This window comes from Alligator mississippiensis, chromosome 4 (assembly GCF_030867095.1).
Source record: "Alligator mississippiensis isolate rAllMis1 chromosome 4, rAllMis1, whole genome shotgun sequence".
In the NCBI taxonomy this organism is placed as follows: Eukaryota; Metazoa; Chordata; order Crocodylia; family Alligatoridae; genus Alligator; species Alligator mississippiensis.
In genome coordinates this window covers 207,375,029-207,400,656 of record NC_081827.1, presented here as the reverse complement: position 1 = coordinate 207,400,656, position 25,628 = coordinate 207,375,029, and the positions used below count along the sequence as shown (strand labels likewise).

Below are 25,628 nucleotides of genomic sequence, written 5' to 3'. Positions count from 1 at the left end.
TTAGACAAGGACCTATCCTCATGTATTTTTATTCCTTTGTTTAATTCTGAGCTGCAGGTTTAACTGGTATGTATGGTGAGAAAAAAGCTAGAAGCTGCTGGGGACTTGTCTAAACTAGAGCTGCTATCAATATTAAAACAAATGTAGTTCTAGTGAGTGTTATGATGTAGTTCAGAACTGCAGAAAGGCTACAAGAGGATAAGAATTACGCCCTTAAATCGGATCCAGTCAGGTGGAACTATTGCATCATGTATTAATGCTGTTTCCAAAGCTAAGGTGGGCAGCATAGGACATTTATATGAAAAACATGCAGATTTCATGATGGAACAAAACATGTTATTTCTGTTGCTTCGTTAGAAAATTTTTGTCTCTGAGAGCTAGTTAGAACGGTCTCAAAAACTGCCACCCTGAAAACTGTTTCATGTTGCTGTGAAAATATTTGGTTTCCTTTCAGTGTCCTGAATTTTTTTTTTCAGTCTCTAATTGTATCTCTGTATACTTGTCATGGAGGTGTGAATGCTGTGCAGCCAATCTGAGGGGTTAAAATACGTCGTCCTTTTATCAGATACTAGATTCTCTGAGCTGGCAACCACACTCTTCAGGCACTTGTGGATGTATGAAAGCAGAACCCCTTACTATGTGAAGCTACAGACTTTGTCTTCCTTGTTCCCCGTGTTGCATTGTAATTAAGAAAGCTTTTCACCTCTTATCTGTGGGTTATAGTCCCACTGCAATTTTAATTTTACTTGTAAAACTAGTTTTTACTTTTATTTAGGAACCTCAAAAGGAATCTCTGCTTGGCTTTTTTGGGGAGGGGGGAAATCTAATAATGTTCAGATTGGGTTTTATACTGTAGTCAATATATTGAATTTTTTTTTTGTAGAAATTAGTGAAACCAATGAATCTCTTAAAACCAAAATGTCTGAACTTCGCCTCTACTGTGATCTCTTAATGCGTCAAGTTCATACAATACAAGAATTTGTGCATCAGGATGAGACTTGCTCCTCTCCCAGCATTGAGGTATCACATTTCTAAAATGATCCTAAGGCATTAGATTATTTAACTTGTCTTAGATTCTTGTTAACACTGTGTACTTTACAAGCACATTAATGTTGTGATGGGGAGGACCAAAGGTCAGTTTCCTAATTGTTTTAAATATTATTTATACTCAGATGTCAATATATTAAGTTTAGGTACATCACAGTACAGCACACCATTAACAGATGCTATGTATGTAAAATACAGATTAATTTAATTAGCATGTACATTAACAAGCATGTATGGTGGGTATTTTTGGGGGGGAGGGTTGTTTTGTGAGTCATCCACTTAAACAAAGCAAACAAAACAGAAAAAACCTGAGAAATCTATTTGCTCCTATAAGGCCCCTTCTACATGTTACACTTAAGGCTTGACTAACCACTTAATCATTCTTTAAATTGTAACCCAACTACACAACCAGTTAATGGGGTGATAAAACAAGCAATAAGCTACAAAGTTATTCCACAAAAAATATTGCATAAGTTTGTTCTAATCATACCATTAATTGAACGTGTGGCCAGGTCTGTAGCTGGCAACCCCATTCATTGAGGGGCTCTCAGCCACAGCCCCACAGCTGACAAGCCTTGTCAGCTGTGGGGCTTGCAGCAGGCAGTATGCTGCCCCTTCTGTGAGACTCCTTGGTTGCAGGACTTGCCGCAGGGCAGCAGGAAGAATGTCCCAACTGCTGTGGGTCTCCTGAGCTGTAGGGCTTGCAGCTGCAGCAGTGTTCCCCAGTATTGCTCCCTCTGGGAGCCCTGCAGCTGTGCGGCTTACAGCAGTGTGAAGAACTCTGCCCCTGCTGTGCGCCTCCTGAGGTGTGGGGGCTTGTGTGGGAAGCCTTGGATTGTGATCCCAAGTTTCCTCTGCATCAGAGTTAAGGGCTGTGTGACATGGCAGGAGGCATGATTGTGTAGATCACGCATTAGATTCTATTGCTCCTTTACCAGCACATTGAGGGGGGCGGGGGATATTCTACTTATAGAACCAAATTCAGTCTTATAGCGTTGTGCCTGCTTACAGAAAAAGCAGGTTTTATCTAAAGAGTCCCTGTACTAGGAGAGGCGATGGGTCTTGTGCAGCTTTGCTTTAATTTACTTATAACCTATCACTGTGGAGGGAGCTACAGGTGTCCTACACTTCTGGCAGATCATTGCTTTCACTTTGGGAAGCATGAACAACACTGCAGTGTTTTTGCTACATGATGCTAAACCTCCGAAAGAAAATGCTTGCCCTGTTGTATTTATTTACCTAGAAACAAATATGACCTGCTTAAGAGTTCAGTTTTCAATAAGGTTGACTTAAGTTTCCAGTGAAAAGTATTGTAAACCAATTTGCACATTGGAGAGAGCTCTGGACAAGTAATTTGAAAATCTAAAAACAGGGTCTTTTGTGATATCTTTATTTGGACCAATTGCAGAGTTGGGAGAGAAGTTTGACAAGATTTGGAGCATGCCTTTCTTCAGATGTGTGTGCCTGAAAATGTGTAAAACTTCTTACAACTTTATAGCTTTGTTCAGTAAAAAGATATATTACAATAAAAACCCTTGCCTTGTTCATTTTCTGGACCATCACAGCTACAGCACTTGAACACCACTACAACTTGGTTCTCAAGTAATGTTTTTGGTATTTGTCTTTTCTTCTTTTTAAAATTTTTGCTGATGCTTGTCCCTTTAATTGGTTTTCAGAACTTGAACGAAGCTTCTTCCTTACTCAGTGCTACATGTAATACGTTTATTACAACACTTGAAGAATGTGTGAAGATAGCAAATTCCAAGTTTAAGCCAGAGATGTTTCAACTGCCTCATCCTGATCCTTTAGTTTCTCCTGTGTCACCTTCACCTGTTCAAATGGTCTATACATTTTTTATAACTTAGTAAATGTTTAAAGCATATTTTTATTGGGTTTATTCTTTTATTCTAAAAGGCTATTGGCAGTTCTGGCTCCATTGAAGCTGATAGTTCTAAATATAAAGCATGTACTAATTAAGTATCATATGGAACATGGCATTGCTAATCACGTGTAACTACTGGATCAGTGCTTAATACTTTGCATGTAGTGTCGATGCTTTGCTTTAATTATCCTGGACCATATACCACTAGTATCCTAAAGCTTTGGACCTTTTAATACTCACTTCACCTCCTGTCAAGAGAGAGCATTGTTGTGAGACCAAACTCTCTTTATTTGGAGTAATTCTTGCATCATTTGAGAAATCTAATAGTTGCTTAAACAGAGATACCCCTAATTAACCAAAACAGATTTGTCAAATGATGTGTAAATTTCAACACACAGGAAAAAAAAAACTCCTTGATGTATTTATTTCTTTTGTGCAGGTTGTAGTATGTGGAGAGTATTTTAAACCTTTACTCATGTGGAATCTAATAAGTAGTCTGATCAAGGGCCCATTTTTCTTCCCCACCTCGCCCACCTCATTTTTACCTTTCATTTCTTTGGGTCTGGTTTATATCCTCTCTGTCCCCTGACTTGCTCAGTGCAGCTCAAATTTGGGGCCAATTTATTGGGCATGTATATATCCTTCAGGCTGAAATAGCAGGGTCCTTCTGTACATACAAGTGGCAGAATTTTGGTTTTTGGATTAATCCTAGAGTATAATTTTGACTCTAAACTGGCACCCTTTAAGAATGTTTTGAGTTTCCAGTGGAGTCTAGCAATGAACTAATAGATATTTGCATAATTTTTGAGGCAAAACAGAATGGACTATATACATTGCAGATAATATTTTTGAGTAGTAAACTAATTTTTTTAAATCAGGGTGGACTGTCATCAGTGCAAAGTGTTTTCTACTATTTCAAATACCTAACTAAGATTAGTGAACTTAGGATAGTTAATTTTTAAATTAAAATAACATCATTCAACCCTTCACTCTCACCTCCAAAGTTTAAGTGAACTTGTATAAGCATATTTCTGAGAAATAGTTTACAGCTTATTTCTTTCACCTTTTAGATGAAACGTTCCATTAGCCACCCTGGTACTTGCAGTTCAGACAGGTAAGAATGCAAATTGCCATTAAATGTGCTTTCAGAATGTGAAATAATTTTCTTATTAGGTCAGTCCAGTTATCCCTACAGCATTTGAAATATGCTTTACAGTTGATGTATAGAGGATATATGCTTTATGGCAAATTCCTAAATAACAAAATTTGAAATGATTATTTGTTCAAGTGATGCTATCATAACTTCTCTAAGTTGATTAAACAAGTTTTATGATGTATAATGACATTGTTATGTAGACCAGGGGTCAGCAATGTTTCCGGAGCAGCAAGTAGAAATAGACCAATTTGGTCTGAGGCAGGCTGTCCAGCCCTGCTACTTCATCCCACTGCCTAACAACTGTTGCTTCTCTCTGCTATCCAGTGACCATCACATGGGCAAAGTCTCATGCTGCTGAAATACCATGAAATTCCCAGCTTCTTGAGCAGAATACAAAAATCACTCTTCGGACTGTAAGTTGCTGACCCTTGATCTAGAGCAGCGTTTCTCAACCTGTGGGTTGTGACCCAAAAGTGGGTTGCAAGAATATTTGAAAGGGTTGTAAGCAAACTTAAAAAATGGATCAACAAACTTTAAAAAAGGGTTTTACTTTAAAGGAGAAAAATATGGGAAGCTGCAGCTTTTACCTTGCAGGCTGTCAGAGTTCCAACCTTCAAGAGGCTGTTTGGGGGTCCTCCGTGCGCCACCCCCCCCCCGCCCCATGCATCCACCCTCTATCCCACACACTGGGGGGCTGGGGCCTGGGGGTGATGGGGCATCGGGTCAAGAGTGAAGTGCACTGGATCAGGATTGGCCATTGAAGTTTACAAATGGCTCCTGGTACAAAGAAGGTTGAGAACCATGATCTAGTGTACTTACTATAAACCCCTATAAATGCAAAAAAAGGTAATCCTGTTGTTTTCACAGGGATAGATTTCTGTTCTTGAAATTACAAGAATTTGTACAATTTCCTGAGTCATGGAAAACATTTGACTCTCGTTCTTTTGAATAATTGAGGTTTTTCTTCTTTTTTTTAAATGTAAGAACATAGTCTTACCATAGTCTTTACACTTCAAAATCTGTGCAAGCTACAGTTAATGTTCTGGTCATTCAGTTTACTTTCAAGAGTATAGAGCAAAATGGAAGTTACCTTTTTCATATAGGTTTAGTAGAACATACATATTATAGACCTTTATTTTAAATTAAAAGCGGATAGACCCAATAATATTTTTGTTTTCAGGTTTGTAGAACTAATGGATCCTATTTAAGTTGCAGGAGTAGTCACTCGGTAAAAGAACCAGTTTCTTCAGTTCACCGGCTATCACAAAGACGCAGAAGAACATACTCTGATACAGAATTCTATAATGATGTTCCCCTTGAAGATACAGAAAGTAAGTTGTTTAATATTTAGGTTTTTGTGCTCTCATTTTTTGTGCACCAAATTCTGTTTTATAATTGAATCATAAAAAAGTAAATTGTTAGAGAAGCACAGTTTTGCAGTGCCAGCTTCTGTACAACTTATAACAGTACTTATATTGCAGAATGTACTACTTTTTCCCCAAAAAGGAGTATATCTAAGCATGCAATCTTTATTGGCCAAAAGAATTGCATGTAGGAATCCTGCATGCTATATCAAAGATAATATTTGGTTTACCTAGTGGCTGATTTGCCACTTAAAATATGAACTGGTATATTGAAAAAAACCAGTTTGTGCTAATGATCTACCCACCTCTTGCACAGAAGAGCATTTTTCTGAAACCATGTGGCATAGCTAATAGCAAATCAAAATAATAACGTGTTATTGTATTCTAAACATAATGCTTCTTTGTAACATAGTACCGTTGAGTCCATACACAGAGGTAAGTAAGGTCCATTCATGGATTTTCCCTTGGAACTCTCAATCAGATTGACTCCATTTGGACTTCTCTAAAAAAAGGCTTCTACTTTTTCCTTTAGTCCTGGCTTAGCCCGAGAATACTGCAGCTCCTTTCTTGAAGTTTAACTTCTCTCTGTGTACTGGATCAGCACAAAGCCTCTGCATTGCTGAAAACCTCCTGAAGCACCCAATACTGTACATATCTTTTGACACGGAAATTAATTCCACTCTAGGTGACCCTCATCTGCTTCTGCTTCCCTGGATAACCCAGTCTGGATTCTTTCAGAATAACTAGGTCAGGCTCAATCTTGCTGCCTTGAGCAACATCAGTCTACTTCTGTTCTCTATTGGAGAACTCCTTTTTCTAACTCACCTGCACCATTATAGTTGTTTCATCATGTTAAGTAAAAGAGATCCATGCTTTCCAGTGTAAGGTCTCCATCTTTCAGCATTTGATTCAGTTCCTCCTCTTCCCCAACAAGATGTACCAATAATATCAAATCTTCATGGAATGATCATATCCTGCTTCTATTTTGTTAATGAAAAATCTTTTAACAAAAGATAAATTGCCACACCATACTTAATACATGCTTCTTATATTGACTTTGTCTGGCCACAACATAGACCAATTTCTTACAGTGGTTGTGCATTACGTGGTATGATTTCTTGGAGTTTACACTAGCTTTAATGTTCTTTATCCATTACCCTATTCCTTATTAACTAAAATCATTCAGGAGACTCCATGGACAATATGCAAATATTGCATTCAGTAGGATAAAATATATATTAGGTTGTATATGAAACGTTAGCAAATAGAGTGCCTAACAGTTTGAACAGAGCTGTTTCAGTCACAGTTTAAATACTAATCAATATCTCAATAGGATCTGCTCACTGTTCAAGAAGTACACTCAATGGGGATTTGGCAGTGTCAACCATTCCTGAAGAAAACAAATCTGTGTCCATGAAAAAATCTGAACTGGAAGAGACTCTTGCATTCTCTTCTTCCTGAAGAAACTGAAGTATTCAACTTTCTTTAAGTAATGCTATGCAAAAGCTGCTGTAATTATATTATTGTTATAGGAAGTAGTTCTTTCCCTTTTAGAAGGATTTCTCTGCACTTTATAGATAAATGTAAAAACTAACTTCAAAGTGTATTTTATCTTTATATCGTTTATTTGCAAGACTATTTTCCTAATACTTCACAGTTTGAATGTGTGGTTGCTCTTTTTTTGTTTTTGTTTTTTTGTTTTGTTTTTTGAACAAATGATGGTTTAACAGAAAAACATCTGCATTTGTAAATTTAGCTCTTTTAAAAAGTGTGAAGGTCTGATTGACATCTTAAGTAAGCCTGTGATTAGAAACCTTGGAAAAAAGGTTTCAGATTTTGGGCAGAAAATGTAACTTGTGCCATGGACCAGTTGGTTGTTTGTACAAACCTGGGACCTGATCTCGTAGTCCTTGTGTACTCCATAGTTCCACTGGAATGGGAATTTTACCTAATAAAACGACTGTGGCATAAGCATGCTAGTGGGTTGTTATATCAGCTTGATGGTAATTAATATTGCCTGCCTTTAAAACCACGAGGTTATAAATTATCTGGTCCTTATTTTTAGCCAATGAAAGTAGAAATATCTAGTGTATTTTTCTAAACAAATATATAAAAAGTAACTTATCTTAATATGAAGCATTTGTACCAAACATTGGATATTTAACAATTTTTATTTATTTATTCCTTTTTGCATCAAAAAATTTCTACTGACTTTCATTGCTAAAGATATACAGATTTTATGACATGCTTAAATCATTGAGGAAGTGTATCGCGTTATTAAATGGCTCTTGTAGCACTGTTTAGATTTACTGTGCAATCAAATGAAACGGCTTAAGTATTCTGTCTAACAAGGTATTATTTTAGTGCTTGCTTCTATAATAGACCATTGAGCTGCTGTTGTAATGAATATTTTGTTATCTATATGTATTTTATTTATGACCTATATTTATACAGAAAAGGGGTTTCTGTTGTTTTTGACTTCTAAATATGATGTCAAGTTGGCTTACATCTGGAGCTAGATTCTGATCAAATTTGCATTAATTTCAAGTAGGATCAGAATTTGGTTCTAATTACTCTGTGAATAATATAGAATAGCAGTGCCTGCTAGCACCTTGCTTGTATAAGGTTGTTAGTGTTTGCATTACAAACTTGGTTTTTATATTCACTTTTTTGGACAAAATTGCTCTATAAGGTGTTAGTCCTGGAGTACTTTAAAAAATCATTTGCTGTTTTAATTTACACAGTGTTTAATAAATACATATTTTTTGCACTCTTATGCACCAAATTCTGTTTTATAATCAAACTTCCTTTAATTTGATAATTCTGTTGCCCCATTATTATTTTTCACATGTACAAAAACATTCATTTGTATGGACTCAAGAAGAGGAATAAAGAATGAAACAGAGCTTTCCTTTTGCATCAAGCAGGTCTAAATTTTCACAAAAATATGAGCAATTACATACCTAGATCTGCAATCCTGCAAAAATTTATGTATGGTGCACAGAATGGAACTACTTGCATAAAATAGTCATGTATTTGCTGGATCAGAGTCCTAATTTGTGTTTAGATTACCAACTGCATGTAACTAGCCATTTGCACACACAAATTAGTCATACACATGCTTGCACATTTTTCTGAAAATTTGCATTCTAATGTATTCGGTCTTAGTCTCCTGCTGTCTTATCAGAACTGTAAAAGAAAATGTTAAAAAGTGACCTGATCAAACATTCCAGTACTATATATACTGCAACAAAAGTATTGCAGCTGATCATATTTTTTTACAGTTATCATTATATTGTTGGAACGATCATATTTAAGCTCTGATATAACTACTTTCAAATATTTGGGCAAATGCATTGTTTTTACTTTTTGAGTTCTTTTAATTTGGTTAGGGATTTTTATTGTACACAATTCTTGTTCACGTTTGTAAAAACGAAATCCAGATCCAAGTTTTCTGAGCTAAGGTTGCAAAAGAAGAAAAATCCCTTTAAATTACATTATTTCAGTCGTTTTTTTCATTCCTGTAAGTTTTGAGTGAATGAAAAGAAGAAATTGGAATTAAAATTAACTTGTTGCACTTAATATGAACCTTACACTCGTTTTTGTCACCTGTATAAACTCATTTAATAGGATAAGCAAAACACTGAAATGCATTTAGATATCTTCTTTTTCCTAATAATATTGGAGTTGCATAAATATCTTCTTTTCTAGGAATACATGTCTGATCAGGGTAACTGAGTTGCCAGGGCAAAATGTTAACAAACACATTTATTCTGAAATATCACTGCTAGTGACCTATCTAAATTGTGGCAGAAGTTCACAGTGCAGCAGTGCCTTTAACCTTACCTTTAATTTTGCTTTTTTTTTTGCCGCAAGCCCCTCACCTCATTGTGGCTGCTGAGTGATCAAGAGGGAAAAACCATAGCATTAATTGCCTCTCGGCCATTCAGCATTTGGGGGGGTGGGGAGTAGCATGGTGAAAAGAGCAAGATTAAAGGCGCTGCTGCACCATGAATTTCTGCCACAATTTAGGGAGGTTCCTAATCATTGTGTTTTAGCCCAGATTTCATTTTACCAATGTATATGTGTGCTCAAAGCATATGTAGCATTAGTGCACAAGACCTTCATGTAATGCATAGTATTTATTTTAATTCCACTGTTGTTCACAGTTTTAAAACTGATTTGTGCATATAGTTTTGAATGACGTGGTTTGTAACATTGCCATGGATGAGAGAATGATTTACCTCACCTCCTAGATGCAAAATCAGTCAATTAAATAACATTATTGCATTGCATTACCATGCATTTCATAATTTATTGTAATTGGTAAGTATGCATATTTTGTACCAAAAAAAGCAGGAACTTCTAGTCTGTAGATTTGAACCTCCAGATTTGCCAAAACACGCAATGTTTTAGTTGGTTAACAATGGGACCAATTTATATTATGTATAAATTGGTGTTGTAGAGAATTCATGTCAGTTACTTGGAAAAAACAAACTTACATAGCCCTCCTCATGAGTGCTTTTAATAAATAGAGCTAGATAATGAATATGGTCCAACTCCCACTGAAGGCATTACAAAGTTTCTACTTACAGTAAAAGCCCTGTTATCCGGCATTTTACTAACCAGAATACTCTATTAATTACGGCCACCTGGCTGGATGTGGGGAGATGGGGGGGGGGGGGGAAGCTCGCATGCGGTGGCCGCCGCTGCCACCCACCGCCCTGCACTGCTGCTGCTCTGCATCTGGCTGAAATGTCCACCCTGTGCTGCTCCAGATCTGGCTGCCACTACCCTCTTTCCCCCCTGCTCTGCATCCGGCGGAAAACAGCCAGCCTCAGGTAACCAGACTTTCTAGATATCTGGCACCCCACCACGCCGCATGCGTGCTAGATAACAGGGCTTGTACTGTGCTTCAGTGACTCAGAATCAAAACCCAGCTCTCCTTTAACCTTTTCAACTTCTGTTGAAACTGCTGGTTAGTACAATGGGTGGAAGTAATTTTACTTTGTATTGAGCCACTAAAAATTGGTTAAACCAAATCATGCCCCAAGGCATTGATTTTTATTAAACTTATTGGAGTTGGAATGAAATATTAGCTTGAGTCACATTAACTGTTCACTGGGGGTGTCTATAGAAGACGCTAACTGTGCAGTAGGTGAATAATAGTACACTAGTAGTGTGTCACAGCACCAACAGTGCTGATACACTACTGTGCAGTATTATTAGGTTACTGCACAGTAGTATCACTTAAAAGGCATTTGCTGGCACTACTGCGTAGTAACCACGGTTACTGCACATTTATTTAGTAATTGATTCTGCAAGTACTAAATAAATGTGTAGTAACCACTGCACAGTAGTATCTCATGGAACCACACCCACTACTGCATGCTTTAGAGGGAAGTAAATTGTCCTGTTTATCTCCTTTCTATGATCTTATTCTCCTTGTGTGTTTCTGTTTTCTCCTGAAGCAAAAAGTTCTACAGAACCATCTTAGTGTGGTTACTTTTCTGCTTTTCATTTCCTTCATGTGTCAGTCTAACCTTTTTTTTCCACTTGAATACTGTCAGTATTTGCCGTTACCTGCATCTAATACATTCTGTTTCCACCTCCCTGGGTGACTTCTTGTCCCTACTTTTTATCATCTTCCCTAACTGTTTCTTAAGTTGTAGTGCTGTCTTAGGCCTTAGCACATGTTTATTTAATGGCATGATGCATGCACATGTGTATGGCAGGATGTGCAATTTTGTGATTAGATCAGATCCCACTCATTCCATTTCTATATGTCAGTGCAGGAGAGCCCTGGATCACGTTGAAAGCTGGTAGCCTGCAGCCTGGCATGAACTGGCACAGTCCTGGGGCAGCTGATAGTTGGGACCAGCCTCAGGACCCAGAGCCCTGTACACCAATGTCAGAAAATTTATGTGCAACCCAGCTGTTTATGAGGTTTTTTTTTAAGGTGCCGGCATGCTGGAGCTCCAGGATCCATGACTGTGGTGTCTCCATTCTATGGCTGTACGCAGTTTTTAAAGGTTCTGGTGTACAAGAACCCTGGGATCAGGGACCTCTTCCCCAGTCCCAGGGTCCCCATGGCTGGGAAGTGCCAAGTGCCTTGTTCTACAGCACCCTGGGCACTGTAGTTTGATACAGTCAAATCTGCTGGGTTATAGATAGCCATGGGGCTACGCCTCAGGGCTCTCAGCCTGCCAACATGGAAGAGCTGTCCACCAAGCCCTGCCCTACAGCCACCATTGGGCTATATGGCAAGGCTATCTGACACACATTCAGTTTAAGGCACGATGGAAACCAACAACAAAATCAGCTTTTTCTGGTATATTTTTTTGGCTATTTTCCTGTTCTTGTCACATGATTACAAACCCTACCTAGGAGGGTTACTGTTTATGGCATAATTAACAGGCTAATCACACAGTAAGTGAATGTGTGCCAGCAGATTTACTTGAGCTCTCATCTTGTAACCTGCGTGTTTTCTGTGAGTCACTAAGGCTATATCTGTACAGCAATACAGTGCCATGCACCTCACCTCAGCTAGTGCTGAGTGAACTAAAACCAGAGGCAGTACATCTACAGTAACATGGCATTTCACCTGGGCTAATTAGCTCTCATGAGATGCAGGGAATATTTGTCTGGGCAGCATGCTGTGCTTACATATTCAGTGCCTGGGATGCCCAAGCTATTTGTGCAGAACAGCATTATGAGTTTCAATGTACCCTAAGCTCCCTTAACTTGCATGGAGGTCAAAGATTCTTATTGCCTGATGGGTACAAGAGTAAGGAGAGGCAGAGCTAGATCCAAATGTGTTTCAGAGCTCTCCATGTGTTTGCTTCATCTTACTTCTATGGCATTGCTTTTACCAGCTCAACCTTTACATTCCTATCTGCCCCCACCCCCCAGGTACTTGCCAAAGTTGGGGAGGGAGTGATTTTTATGTGTTGCCCTGTTTAAAACATGTCCTTTTGAAACACTGAATTAACTTCACTTTTAATTCTTTACTTTAAAACTTTTCTTCTTTTATCATAAAACTTCTGTATAACATTTTAATGCCCTGTATGAGTTATGAAAATAAAATGTACTGTATTTTAGTATCTAAAGGAAAAGTTGAAGACATTTTGTTTTTTCAGCAGTATGACTTTGGTTTAAGCTGTCCATATACAACTTGATGCAAGCAAGCCAAGTGGCAATTGCCTTCCTCCTTAAAGATTCCTAAATAAATTTCTTATAGTTGATCATGATCTCCTGTTTTGCTTCTGAAGGCATTGCTTATTGCACTTATTTTTATATGTAATTATTAAATGCAAGCCTTTATAAGTATGTAACTGTCCAAAACTTTAGTTTATGCAGTGTTAAGCTGGCCTGGTACTACTTCATGCTTTATCAGAATCGTGGCTGAACTTAAACACAAAAAATAAAGTACATGCTCCTTTTACAATGCAGCCAGTACAATCTGCCTTCACAGAGCTGGCTTTGGAACGGTGCAGCTGTAGTAAATAGACTCTAGGAAAAAATAAAGGACTATTCCATTGTTTTCTTGTGTTGCAAATTTGATTTCCAACTGTCCTTTCATTGTGTTAAGGTATAATAAACAGTAGAGAAATGGGTTTAAAGTAGGTTAGACTATGTCAGAGATATACTATAATAAAGTAATTTTGTCATGGGGATTATCAACAGCATGGTAGCATAAATGACACTATTCTACAGCTTAGTGAGAGGTGAGTTAAGTGCCACCAATGTCTCGCAGCTCCAGCCAGGCAGAATGGGGGCTGGGTTCAGCCTGGGATGGTAGCAGTGGGCAGGTGGGTTCCCCATTTTTGTTTGGTTCCCCTGGATATTCCCCACCAGCCAGAGAACAGGCATGGGGAGGGAGACCCCACATGCCTACTTCTGCCATCCTGGGCTGCACCCAACTCTTATGCAGCTTGGCTGGTACAAGACAGGAGCTCCCTTTGCCCTTGGGACAGGGGACACTGGCAGCAGCAATTGGTCAGTGGGGAATGGGAGGAGAGGGGGATGTGTCTTTGTGCATGGAGGAGAAGGATGGGGTGGGTGATGGAATTCTTACGTTGTTCAGGACTTAAAAAGTCCCTGGCTGCTGCTTCTGCAATGTGGCCAGAAAGGTGGTGAAGGGTTAGCAATGGAAGGGGGTGGTCATGCCACCGCATCCCCTTTGATCTGCCCCTGTTGTTGACTATTGCAATGAAAAATGTCAATTTTGAAATCCATGTTGTTTGCTAAATATTTGAGCACTCAAAGGTGAAAATTAATTCTTTGGTAGGTGCATCTACATGAGACACTGCAGGGTTTCCTAATTAGCTCCACAGTAAAACATCAACATCTACTTGTGTGGTGCTATTAGGACAGAGTAAAGTAATTAATACTGCCATAGGATAGTACTGCCAGATACAAGTACTATACTATGGTGGAGTTATTTACTGTCCCACAATGCACATGTAGATGCTGACCGGGTTGGCTGGGGCACGAGGGTTCTTTAGTGCAGGGCTGCCTGCTGGCTAGCCCCACACTGAAGCACCCTCGTGTCCCAGCCAGCTCTCCCGCAGCATATTGAGTTGTCAGAGCAGTCCCAGGCTGGCAGGGTAACGCCTGGAGCCCTCTGCCAGCCAGGGCTGTTCCACCCTAGGTCAACATGCTGTGTTGATCCCACGTGATGATGCGGCACCTAGGAGCAATATATTCTGGTGCAAACTGCACTGGAATTTATTTAGGTGCTCTAATTGTATGTGTAGACCCACCCACTATTTGTGAAAATAAAACATTGTTGCATGTTTTCAAAGAAATCCATGTATTCCCACACATCAAGCAGAAATACCTGTTTAAAGTGTTGCAATGCACAGCATGTCAGTTCCCTGGCTAAAATATTTTATTTTTTTCTCTTGACTATGGAACGTTGCTTGAACCATCAAGTTAGCATGTTGGTCAGTGTTTGTCTTAGATATTTTCCAGAGAGCTGTAAATTGTGAACAGTATAAGTGGAGGCACTAAAGCTTTTGTACGCCTTTTGAAAAATTTCTAAACTGGTTTCCAAACAGCTGAAGTAAGGGGGAGAAACCCTATTGTATAAATTAGATGAGGGTGAGAGTCCTAGTTTTTCCTCTTTTTTTGAACCAAAAAAAGAGTAAAGAAGTTGAAAATGATGAAAACAACACCCCTTTTTATGGGTATGGTGAGGAGGGGTACAGACATTATTCCTTAGGAATCCCTTGAACTGGAGTGTCATGACCGTTGGACAGTGGGTCTGTCAGCTAGTAGCACACTTCAGTTCTTCCATTGAAGGTAGCCATTCAGCAGCTACAAGTGCAAGTGTCATGGGGACAAAAAAAGCATACAGGAGAGGAGCCTAATTCTGTAGTGCAGTGATAAGGTTTCTCTTCACTTGGGGGGAGGAGGAGGAGGTGGCAGCTAGCTGGGGAGGATAAGTAAGAACACTTGAGTTCCAATTAAATAGCACATGCAGTAACTATCAACTGAGGGATGAATGCATTACAAGCTGGTGACACCCACAGGTAGGTGGGGTGGGAAGGTAGTCTAATGGAAATCTAAAGAAAGGAAAGTGCAAAGAACGCAGAAGTGGGATAATCGTATAGGTCAATGGTGGCCAACCTGTGTTGTGTGTACCAGATGTGGCAGACAACAGGTCAGAGACAGGACAAGTAGCATGGTGGCAGATAGGAAGTAGAAAGCAGAACAGCAGTTTGGGAAAGGAACGTGGCAGAAAGAGCAAATTGGGCCAGGGAAGGAGATTGATGTGACACTTGGGAGGAATGCAGAGTTAATTTGCTACCTGACAAAAATGCCCTCCCAGTATAGGCTAACAGTATAGATAGTCTTTATAGTTTGGCTTTTTTCAGGAGACAAGGAAAGTTGGTGAAAGTTAGATTTAGGGATCAATTTTTTTTACAGGTATTTAGGTACCTCATTGCCATGGATTTCAATGGAGTTCAAACACATTATTATTTTAAAATCTGTGCCTTCTGTTACTGATATGGTGGCCATCATTATATATAATTTTTCTAACTCTTGTGAACAGTGTACTTGTCTCTGAGGCAGTATTTCACTGTTTTTAGTTTTGGGATGCCATTTTTGTGGAGGTTGGGAGGGGCGGTTTTTACGAAGAGGAATGTTTGCTCTCACTGCCTTAATCTCTCTAGGTTGAGTCAATGCTGAGTTGTTACCTCTGAACTAGTAATTGATGTGCTGGTTGCTATACTGCCAGGAGGACCTGTCTGCATATGTTTTGAGAACACCTCTGTGAAAGAACTGATATGTATGCCACAAGTGAAAGAAGTTACACTAAGAGTAGCCTCAGACTTTTATTACTGATTTCTCTCCTGAAAAATAAGCCAGTCTGGAAAGTCCTGAGATCTGATCAATATCAATTGTAAGAGACACCAGGAATATTTGTATCAACAGCTTAATGAATGTGGAAGCCCAGTGCACTAAAGTGTAAAGCAAATTTTCCCAGCCCTGTCTCATCTCCCCTCTATTTACTCCTCACTCTGATGTTAGCCAATCCCTTCCTTGCAAGGAATTTTTCAACAATTTGTTGTTTGATACTCTGCTGTTGTCTTGCTTTGTACAGTGTGATCCTAACCATCTTAATCCATCCAGGGTATATGCTAAAAGAGTAAGTGAGCGAGCAAGTGAGTGAAATAGAGAGACTGCTAAAAGATTGGAGGGGGGGGAGAGAGAGAGAGAGATGGAGAGAGTCAGTGTGAACAAGATTGTGAAGGGAAGAGAAGCATGCAGGGGTAAAGACAGGAGCAGAGTGCATGGCTCTGGTCAGAGATGGGAAGGTGGTCTATACTGAAAAACAAATGGAAGTACCAATAAAATATAACATACTAAACAAATCACAAGAAAGCCCAAGTTGTAAGGTGCAGATAGCATGCTTTAATTCAAAGGAACAATGCTACTTCAAGGAGGTTCAACAAATACAGCTAACAATAATATGTATTACTACAGTAGAGAACTACATCAAATTGAAGTGTCAGGTTGTATGTGGTGTTGACAACAGTTTTTTGGGTTTTTTTCTAAAACTGTGGTTCACTGCTTAGTTACCCAGAAATTACTACGTAATAGAGTTCTAATACTACCACACAAACTCACAATCACTGCACCCTGGGAACCTCCAAGAGTTGGTACTGCTGCTGCATTTGAGTACCTGAACAACTGTGATGAGGGGATGGCCAGGTGGTGTTACTTTTTAAAGCTATTCAGGCAGTCAGTATGTCAGAAACAGTACACAAACAGTGAGTGAACAAAGTGCTGGCCGCTTGCACTTTGCCCCCAAAAAATTAAGTCAGTCGCAGAAATAAATGTTCGTGAGACATTAATCAGTTCCAATGTAAAACATTAAAGTGCTGCTTACAGGAGGGTATTTGTAAACATCGCCAATGTCTTACATTTCTGATTCAACATAAATAGTTGTGCAGGTATAACATACCATGCACAGTATCCTCTCTTAGGTGTAGGTAGTCTTCAACAGGGAGCCTCTCTACCTGTTGAGGCATTCTTAGACATCAACAATGAGTTGAGGCACAACATTTAGTTAAATGTTGAGCAGGGTATTCATTTCGACAGAAATGTTCTCCTACCAACAGTTAGTTCCGAAAGTTACATTTTAAAATGTCACAAAATAAATGGTACAAAACTCCATAACCGTTAACTTCGGCTATATACAGTATGTACATGTCAATGAAAAAATGTTTAAAATTCATAAGTCAATAATGACTATAAGTCATAATGTATATCTTTGGACTTTGTCTCATTCAGGTAGGTACAAAAATATTTTTTTTTATATTTACAGATCAGATATTTCAGTCCATATGAATCACTTGTAAAAAGTCAAGTGTAAATAAAACAGATCAAGCTCTCTAAATTGATCGAATGTTAATATTCACAGTGGCAGAGTCAGAACCGAATTCATTTCCTAAATTTAGTGTATAAAGTCCACCATCATTCTTTTGGACATCCATAATTATAAGAGTGGTTAGATCTTCACTGGTTTCAACGTGAAATCTGCCTTGCTGGTCCTGACTAGAAACTTTTCTTCCTTTGCAGTACCATGTTACCTCAGGAGCAGGTTCGCCGGAAAAGGCACAGGATACAGTAAGAACCTTCCCTTCATCAATGCTGATATCAGCTGGAAGAGCTTCAATTTTGGGTGGTACTCCTTTACAGAAATGGGGAAAAAATCAAGTTAGTTATTTTCATTAAGAAGTATCTCCCTGCAGTGGAGTTAGTCTAAGTATGACTCCAGGATAGTTGATATGCTAACTCTACTGGTAATTGTATTGCTCACCTCTCAAACCTGATTTAAGCATTTTACTAGTTGAACTCTCCAGTTGTGTCAAACTAGATTTCCCCGTAATACTGCTGGAGCTCATCTCTACAAAGGATTCTTTCATGGAGGACATGCTTTTGGCAGACATGCTTGCAAATTTCATTTCAGTCATGCTGCTACTGCCGCTACTGCTGAAACTGCTGAATGAAGCCTCTTGTTTAGAAGCAGACATGTGTAATGCCTGAGAAGAGAAACTTTCCTGCATGCTTGCATCACCACTTGTCCTCAATACTACCTCTTTTGGAGGTTCTTCAATTAGCGCTGTGGAGCATAGCAAACATAGAAGTAAAAATCAATGACATCCCATAAAGTGGTGAAGTCATGTGATCCTACATGTTGACTTTACAAAAAGAGGAAAGACAAAATTTGCGGTTTAAAGGAAAACTGCAGTGAATCATAAACATGTTTTTTTATAAACTTCATCAAGTGTGGCCAAATAACACATTATATATGAAATGATTCGTTATTTAGCCTGTGCACATATAAAAATCAGAGATGAAGTTCTGCTGCCTTGTAGTTCTAATGTGTTCATTTTGTTTTGACATTAGTTTTTCACTTTAACTAGGGGGAAAAAATGCAAAAATGTACCTAAAAAAATGGCACCATAATGAGTGGTAGGTATCTGAGACATCAGACCCAGGCATCTGCTTGCAGGGAGTAAGTACATAAATGGCAGCTGACACCCACTGCTGACCCAGCAGTTGCAGACAACACAGCCACCTTGGCCCCTGCCACAGCTGCTGCTGCCCAGGGCACAGAGCTTGGCTGTTATGCCTCACTAAAAATTGCTGGGGAATCCCACCCTATTCTCTCAGTCACTAGTTGCATCTTTTATTTTCCTTTGTGGGTAAGTATTAGCTGACAGCATTTCTTGTTACAGTTATTGCTAGAATTGAAGCCCAAGTGATTATATGATTGTCCCGTTCATATCTGTAGAAATCTTGAAACAATGTAATTTATTTAATTTTTTTGGTATTTTCTAATTTTCATATTTTGGTTAAGTGAATTGTTCCATAGTCCTAGAAAGCAGTAATAACTGCTAATATGCAGCTTTCCTTTAAACCTAAGCACATACATCCAGTACATCATGAGCAAAACAGTAACCCCTTGATGCTAGGAATCAAGATCGTAGTCTGGAACTGTCAATAGCTGAACTTAATTCAAATGCTAATAATTGATTATCACATTTTTAATTGCAGTTGAATATTCTTTTTCTTTTGAGCTACTTTCATATTTATTTAAAACAATGATTAGTAGCACTAAGGGGTTAATGGCAAGATTATGGCAGAGAAAATGTTCAGAGCTTTTTGTTAGCACTCGTGGTAGGAAACTACTCATTCTGAAATAGGTGTTGTGTTGATTTTTTAATGCCATTTCTTAAAGTATAAAATAATTGCACTTTGTACAACCAAAATAGAAACTTATTAAAATGCACAAATCAAGATCATCACTGTTTTCAGTCGCATCTCATTCTGCTGGACATATCATGGCAGGATATTCTAGTAATTCAAAACACTAAGATTCAAAAAGCTAACTTACGGAGTACAGACAGTGATGCTGTAGCAGAGCATTGACCATGGTAATTTTTAGCTTTGACTGTGTATTTTCCGCTGTCAGTCACTGAAGCATTTCGAATCTCAAGAGAATATATGTTCTTAGAGCGATTTACCCTGATATGGGATGAAATAGCAACCTGGGGAGAAAAAACAATTAATCAGAGTCAAATTTAAGAATCATGACTACAAAATTTAAAGCCAATATATGAGTAATTACTTACTGGTTGGTTATCCTTAAACCACTCAATTTCAGGAGCAGGATCTCCAGAGACTTCACAAGTAAGTAATACATCTTGTCCTTCGTTGACATTTTGAGATTTGGGCTGTGTTATAAAGGCTGGTTCATTTGAATGTTCTTTAGAAAAGGACAGATCAAACTGGCATTTAATGATGCCTTGGTTTGTTCTACCTTCACATGTAAGTATCCCTTCATCTTTATGGCTAGCTTTTTTGATGGTTAGAGTATGATCACTTCCAGATACACCATATCTATACTCTTCAGAATTTGTTATCTCCATTCCATTCAATACCCATTTTACTTCTGATGCACCAGCAATGTTGGCTTTCAGAGTAAGTTTCTGACCTTCAGATACAGTCATTTTAGTGGAAGAAGCTTTAATTTCTGCCTGTGATTGTTTGACATCTTCAGAAACTAGTGACTTTTTAATGATTTCTTCTTGGATTTCTGCTTTTTCTTGAGTCATGACTGCTGATTTCTTCTGGGTAGAAATTTTAAGTGCCTCAGCCTCCTGCTGAACTGATTTATAAGTTTCAGTTATGCTTGACACTTGGGAATGGATGCTTTTAAAAACTTGGCCAACAAATTGAAAGTTAGTTTTTGAGATACCTCCTTCTCCAGTGATTTCACAGGTGTATTCTCCTTTATCGGATTCAGTAAGGTTATGAATTTTGAGCTCATAGGTGCCATCGGCTGCATAATGAAATTTGAAATGGCCATCTTCTTTCAGTTTCTTGCCATCTTTATACCAGGCTATTTCTTTGACACTTAAAAGACTGCTTTCAGCAGCGCAGGAGAACTTTACTTTATCTCCACAAGCTTCCACCCTCAGCTGTTGAGTTATCTTGGGAGGAGCAGCAGTTGGTAATTGTACTTTCTCTGCAGGTGTGGGCCTGTCTCCTGCTGTTGATTTAGATTTTGGGTGACCAATGGCTGGTTCAGGGGATTTCACCCGTTTAGGTGATTTAACTGGCTCTGGAGATTTGACACGAGGCTCTGGAGATTTGACTCTTGGGAGTGATGCAATTGCTTTTTCAGGAACTCTTGCCTTTTGTATGGTCAAAGTAAAGTGTGCTTCCTGTCTTCCTTCAGAGTTCTCTACCACCACAGTGTAGCTTCCTTCATCTGACATCTGAACAGAAGAAATCTCAAAAGTAGATTTGTACTGTGTTCGTGTGACTTGGAAACGTCTGGAAGAAACAATGGCTTGACCTGCACGTATCCATGTTACTGTTGGTGTTGGTTCACCATCAATGTCACAAGAAAATCTTGCAGTCTCCCCTTCAGAGACAGTGACTGACCGTGGTTTTGTTAAGATGGTTGCTGGCAGAGTGCTCTTAAATGACTTGTGTACAGCCCTTTCCTCTAATGATTTTTCTTCAGCTGCAGTGATTTTCCTTTCAGCAGAAGCATGGTGTTCATATGATGAAAGGGATTCCCTTGTCTCTGTCATTTCTGATTTGACCTCTCTTACTGAAGAAGTAGCCTCTATTGCAGATGCTTTCTTAAATGAGGAAATTGCATAAGCCTCTGTCTTTGTCAAGTCAGGTATAATGGATCTTGGTACTTCCTCATCTCTGCGCTGGGAAGAGTAGGTAGTATAATCTCCTCCCGTAACATCTAATGTTGCATAGTCAGAACATTCTCCTTTGTAGTTTGTGCACATAGCACGGTATGTTCCACTATCATCAATATGGCAGTCAAGAATCTCTAAAGTTAATACACCACTGGTATTAGTGAAATGTATCTTACTGCTTTCTTGTATTTCAATACTGTTATGGTACCATTTTACTTCTGCTGTTGGTTTTGACTGGACATTCAGAATGAACCTGGTATTATGTCCACATGGCACACGGTGTGAGCGCATTCTCAGAGTGATACGAGGGGCATGGTCAAGGGTGAATGGCTGCTGAGTCAGAACTTCAGATTTCCTTTCCATTGTTTTCTGAGTTTTCAAAGCAGCTTTCATAGACTCATACCTCGAGAAGATGTCAAATCTTGCTGTTCTCTCAAATCGGGAGAGTGACCTTTCACTGGAAACTGGGCTTGGTGAGCGTGGCCGAGTTCTTTCTGGTGTAGGGGACCTCCTCTCGGTCTCTTCTGGAGGTCGTGAGCGAGGACGAATCAATTCAGATACTGGACGCATTAATTCAATGTAAGTTGGGGAAAGAGATCTTCTTCTTCTTAGTAGTCGTGAGGGAGGTGAAAATTCTCTGTGAACATGTTGCACCATTTCTATTTCTTCTTCTTCTTCTGATGTAATCTCAGTTATTTCTCTCTCTCTCCTTCTCCTCATTCTATGCTTCTCCTCCTCTGCCATGAACTCAAGCTCACTCTTGTATTCAGAGAGTCGTTGAGTTGTAGTAACTGGCCGAAGTAATTCTTCATCCTCTTTCTCATCCATTATTCTCTGTCTTTGTTTTAGTGGCCTATAAACAGCTCTGTCATGACGCTGACGGAGCTCTGCGTAACTTGCACTAGTTTCAGCTTTAGATGGAATGTGATAGGTTGAATATCTCAGCTGTCTTTCTTTGTCTTCCTCTGTCTTGACTTCTGCCCCTGCTGAAGAGTAGCGAAGAGCAGACAGCTCAAAGCGTGGAGGGCTTCTGCTTGGTGGTGAGGCAGAAAAGCCTAATTCGAGTTCCTCTTCAAGACGCAGTCTTTCCTCTTCAGTTCTCTTCATAGCTAAATAGTCATCAATAGGCAAGAGTAATTCCTCATCTGTCAGGTCACTGAGTGATCGCCTTCTTGGTCTGTAATAAAATTCATAATCAGGAGATGGTGTGCGTCGACGTGCTGGTCTCACAATTTCAAGGTCATCTTGTGAAAGCTTTGGTATGCGCCATTTAGGTTTATACTGATCAGAAATACGTGGCAGTGGCATCACATAGAACTGTTCCCATCTGGAAAGGCGAATGCGCTTTTGTCGTTTCTGAACAATTCTATCAAGTTTTCCTGGCATTTCATACTGGTCTCGCAGCTTCTTATACCACTTCATGTCTGACAAAGGTACAAATTGTTTAATGTTCTGATCTTCCTCAACAGCAATGCGTGCATGCCTGCGAGGCTCTGGGATCTCATAAGGCATACGAAGTCGCCTCTCTTCCTTCCTTTCTTCTTTTCTAATTTCATATTCACCTTTGACAGTCTTAGTGCTCACAGCTGGCTTATACAGGATGGCAGCCTCTCTTAAAGCTTCCTGTGCAGCTTGGGTTAATGGAACTGCCTCAACCCCAGAAAGGATTTGTGCCATTCGTAATGTCTTGTCAATTTGTTTTTGTACATGTTTTTGTCGCTCTTCTTCAGTCTTGTACTCACGCTTGACATATGTCAAGCGTTCTACTTTCAGGTAAGCCTGACAACTTGTAGATCCAGCAGTGTTTGTAGCAGTAACTCTATAATATCCACTGTCTTCTGGTAAAGTATCTCTGATGTGCAAAGCATAGTAATCCAAGCCTTCATGAACAATTTCAATATTGGGACCAAATGACAGAGGTTGACCATCTTTTTCCCATTTTAATGTTGGCTTGGGCATACCAGATACTCTTATCTCAAAAGAGATGCTTTGGCCTTCTTGGCAATCTGCATTTGCCAGTAATCTTTTAAACATTGGTCTTAATGTAGTGTCTCCAGGAGGCGGATGTGGAATTACAGTCAGCTTTGCTTTGCAGCTGTCTTCACCATATTTGTTGCGTGCCAAAATACTATATTCAGCATCATCTTCCTCAGTGACTTTATGGATGGTAAGCTGATAAAGACCCTTGTCAGTCTCAAAAGTGTACTTCAGATCATCATCACCTGGTTTAATTTTCTGCCCTGATTTGAACCATGTTAAGCGTGGTTCTGGGTGGACTGTTATGGTTACTCCAAACCTGACATTTTCACCAACATAGGCAGTGCGATTATACAGAGGCAGGGTAAATTCGGGTGGCCTCTCTAGTAGCCTCATAGTATCAACTCGGCGTTTCACTTTCTTAATGGTTCTACATCTGTAATACTCGGAAACATCTCTCACACCTTTAACAAATAGCTGTGCATAAGAGCTGGATTCGCCATAGTCATTTACTACCTTGCATCTATAGATACCATCATCTGATTTAGCAATGTCTTTGATGTACATGGTTGCTACTCCTTCATGGTAGCTGATTTCATATTTTTCACTGCTCTCAAGCTGTCTGATACCAAAGTGCCAGGTTACTTGTGTGGATTGATCATAGTTTTCAATCCTGCACACATATTTGACATGTCCTCCTTCTTCTCCAACAGCATGCATTATCTGTCCAGAAATAGGGCCAATTTCAATTGGTGCAACTTTAACTTTAGCAACTGTAATGCCTCTCTGTGATCTGATTGCTCCACCACAGGAAATGCGGGCTACTGACACAACTGTATTCCATTCTTTCTTCACTAGAGTTTGATAGTAACGCCTGTGTCTCAATGTCCTGATGACTTTACTGCTGACTTTTTCTGTCCTCTGTTTCAGCCATGCATGATCAAGTGCTTCAGCAGCAGTCATACGGACTTTCCTTTCTTTTACTAGTAGGCGATCAATGAAGTCCATTGCTTCAATGCTTATATCTCTGAAAGCTTCATCATCAAAGTTGTATTCAGCATTAATGATATTCTCAATCATCTGTTGGTTTGTTTCAGCAATGAAAGGATTAATACCACTTAGAAGTATATAAACTAGGGCACCAACTGACCACATGTCAGTAGCTGTGTTGACCAGATCATGCTGATGTATTTCAGGTCCATAATATTCAGGAGAAGTAAACTGGAGTCTAAAGTTGTCTCCAGGCTTCAGTTGTCTGGCCTGACCAAACTCAATAATTTTAATTATAGAGCTTCTTCTTGTAAAGTAAATGATATTTTCTGGCCTAATATCAAAGTGTCCAATGCTGTGATGGTGTAAGAACTCTAGTGCGCTACAGACCTGGCGTATATAGCTTACTATTTCTCTTTCATTAAGTTCAAATGAAGCTGTGCTAATTCTTTCAAAGATATCAACTCCAGATACAAACTCAAAGATCATGACTAATTCTTCCAGGCTTTCAAATGATTCATGAAGATACAAGATATTTCTGTGCCTTGCAATATTTAGGATGGAAATTTCTTTTTTTACTAAAACTTGATCAGCACCCTTTACTTTGACAAACTTGCCCAGATAGGTCTTTTTGGAAACTGCCTCAACAGAGCGGTGGACAATTCCAAACTGTCCACGTCCAAGCTCTTCAGCAATCATATATTTATCATAGAGTTCCTTTGTGGAAGTGTGAGATGCCTTAGCTGTGGTGACTTCTCTGGTTTCATCAACTTCTTCATCATAGTTCAACATTCTAGTCTTATCTTCCTTTGTTATAATTGGTTCTGTAGGCTCAGAAGGCTGACTTTGCCCAAACTTATTTTCTGCAATTACACGGAACTGATAGGTTGTCTTGCCAAACAGATTTACCACAGTGTATCTTGTATCTCGAGCTTGGGCAACACGAAGCCATCTCTCTGATGTAGTAGCACGTTTTTCAATGGTGTAATTTGTGACTCTGCTTCCACCATCGGTAGCTGGAGCATTCCAGGTTAAGTTGAGTGAATCCCTTGAAATGTCAGTTACTTTCAGACCCCTTGGTGGATCAGGTACATCAGCCACATCTAATTCAACTGTTTTTTGATCAATTCCAAATCTGTTTTTAGCACAAACAACATAGAAACCTGCATCTTTTCTGTCAACACCATTGGGGAAAACAAGGGAGGTGAATGATCTTGTAACAATAACTTGGTAGTGTCCATTAGTATCAATGAGATCTTGTCCTTTTTGCCATGTAATCACTGGATCAGGCTTGCCACTGAATGGAATCTTGATACTGACCACTTCACCTCGGAGAGCGTGAACAGCTCCCATGCCTTCAAGATTTTTAGGCAGATGAATCATAGCAGGAACTGAAGAAAGAGAGAGAGAGAAGAATTATTAGTAAATATAACACTTTAAATAAAACTAGCAATGCGGCAAGATTC

General features: G+C 39.2%; 2 protein-coding genes across 3 annotated transcripts in view; one reads left to right on the top strand and one right to left on the bottom strand.

Moving 5' to 3' along the window:
• The window catches only part of PLEKHA3 (pleckstrin homology domain containing A3), a 28,450-nt gene extending 19,419 nt beyond the window's left edge, over positions 1–9,031 (top strand). Inside the window, exons 4-8 of one of the 2 annotated variants that reach the window (XM_006257832.3) lie at positions 884–1,020; positions 2,724–2,888; positions 4,000–4,043; positions 5,301–5,416; positions 6,783–9,031. In XM_006257832.3, coding sequence (XP_006257894.2) covers positions 884–1,020; positions 2,724–2,888; positions 4,000–4,043; positions 5,301–5,416; positions 6,783–6,910 — 590 coding nt within the window. In that variant the 3' untranslated portion in view covers positions 6,911–9,031. Of the gene's footprint in view, positions 1–883; positions 1,021–2,723; positions 2,889–3,999; positions 4,044–5,294; positions 5,417–6,782 lie in introns of both variants that reach the window. The other variant, XM_006257831.3, reaches the window with a different exon arrangement.
• A 7,318-nt stretch (positions 9,032–16,349) lies between these two features.
• The window catches only part of TTN (titin), a 281,827-nt gene continuing 272,548 nt past the window's right edge, over positions 16,350–25,628 (bottom strand). Inside the window, exons 317-320 of the mRNA XM_059726268.1 lie at positions 19,603–25,553; positions 19,365–19,518; positions 17,784–18,086; positions 16,350–17,654 (exon numbers count right to left, since the gene is read on the bottom strand). Of these exons, the coding sequence (XP_059582251.1) occupies positions 17,356–17,654; positions 17,784–18,086; positions 19,365–19,518; positions 19,603–25,553 (6,707 nt within the window). The 3' untranslated portion in view covers positions 16,350–17,355. The remainder of the gene's footprint in view (positions 17,655–17,783; positions 18,087–19,364; positions 19,519–19,602; positions 25,554–25,628) is intronic.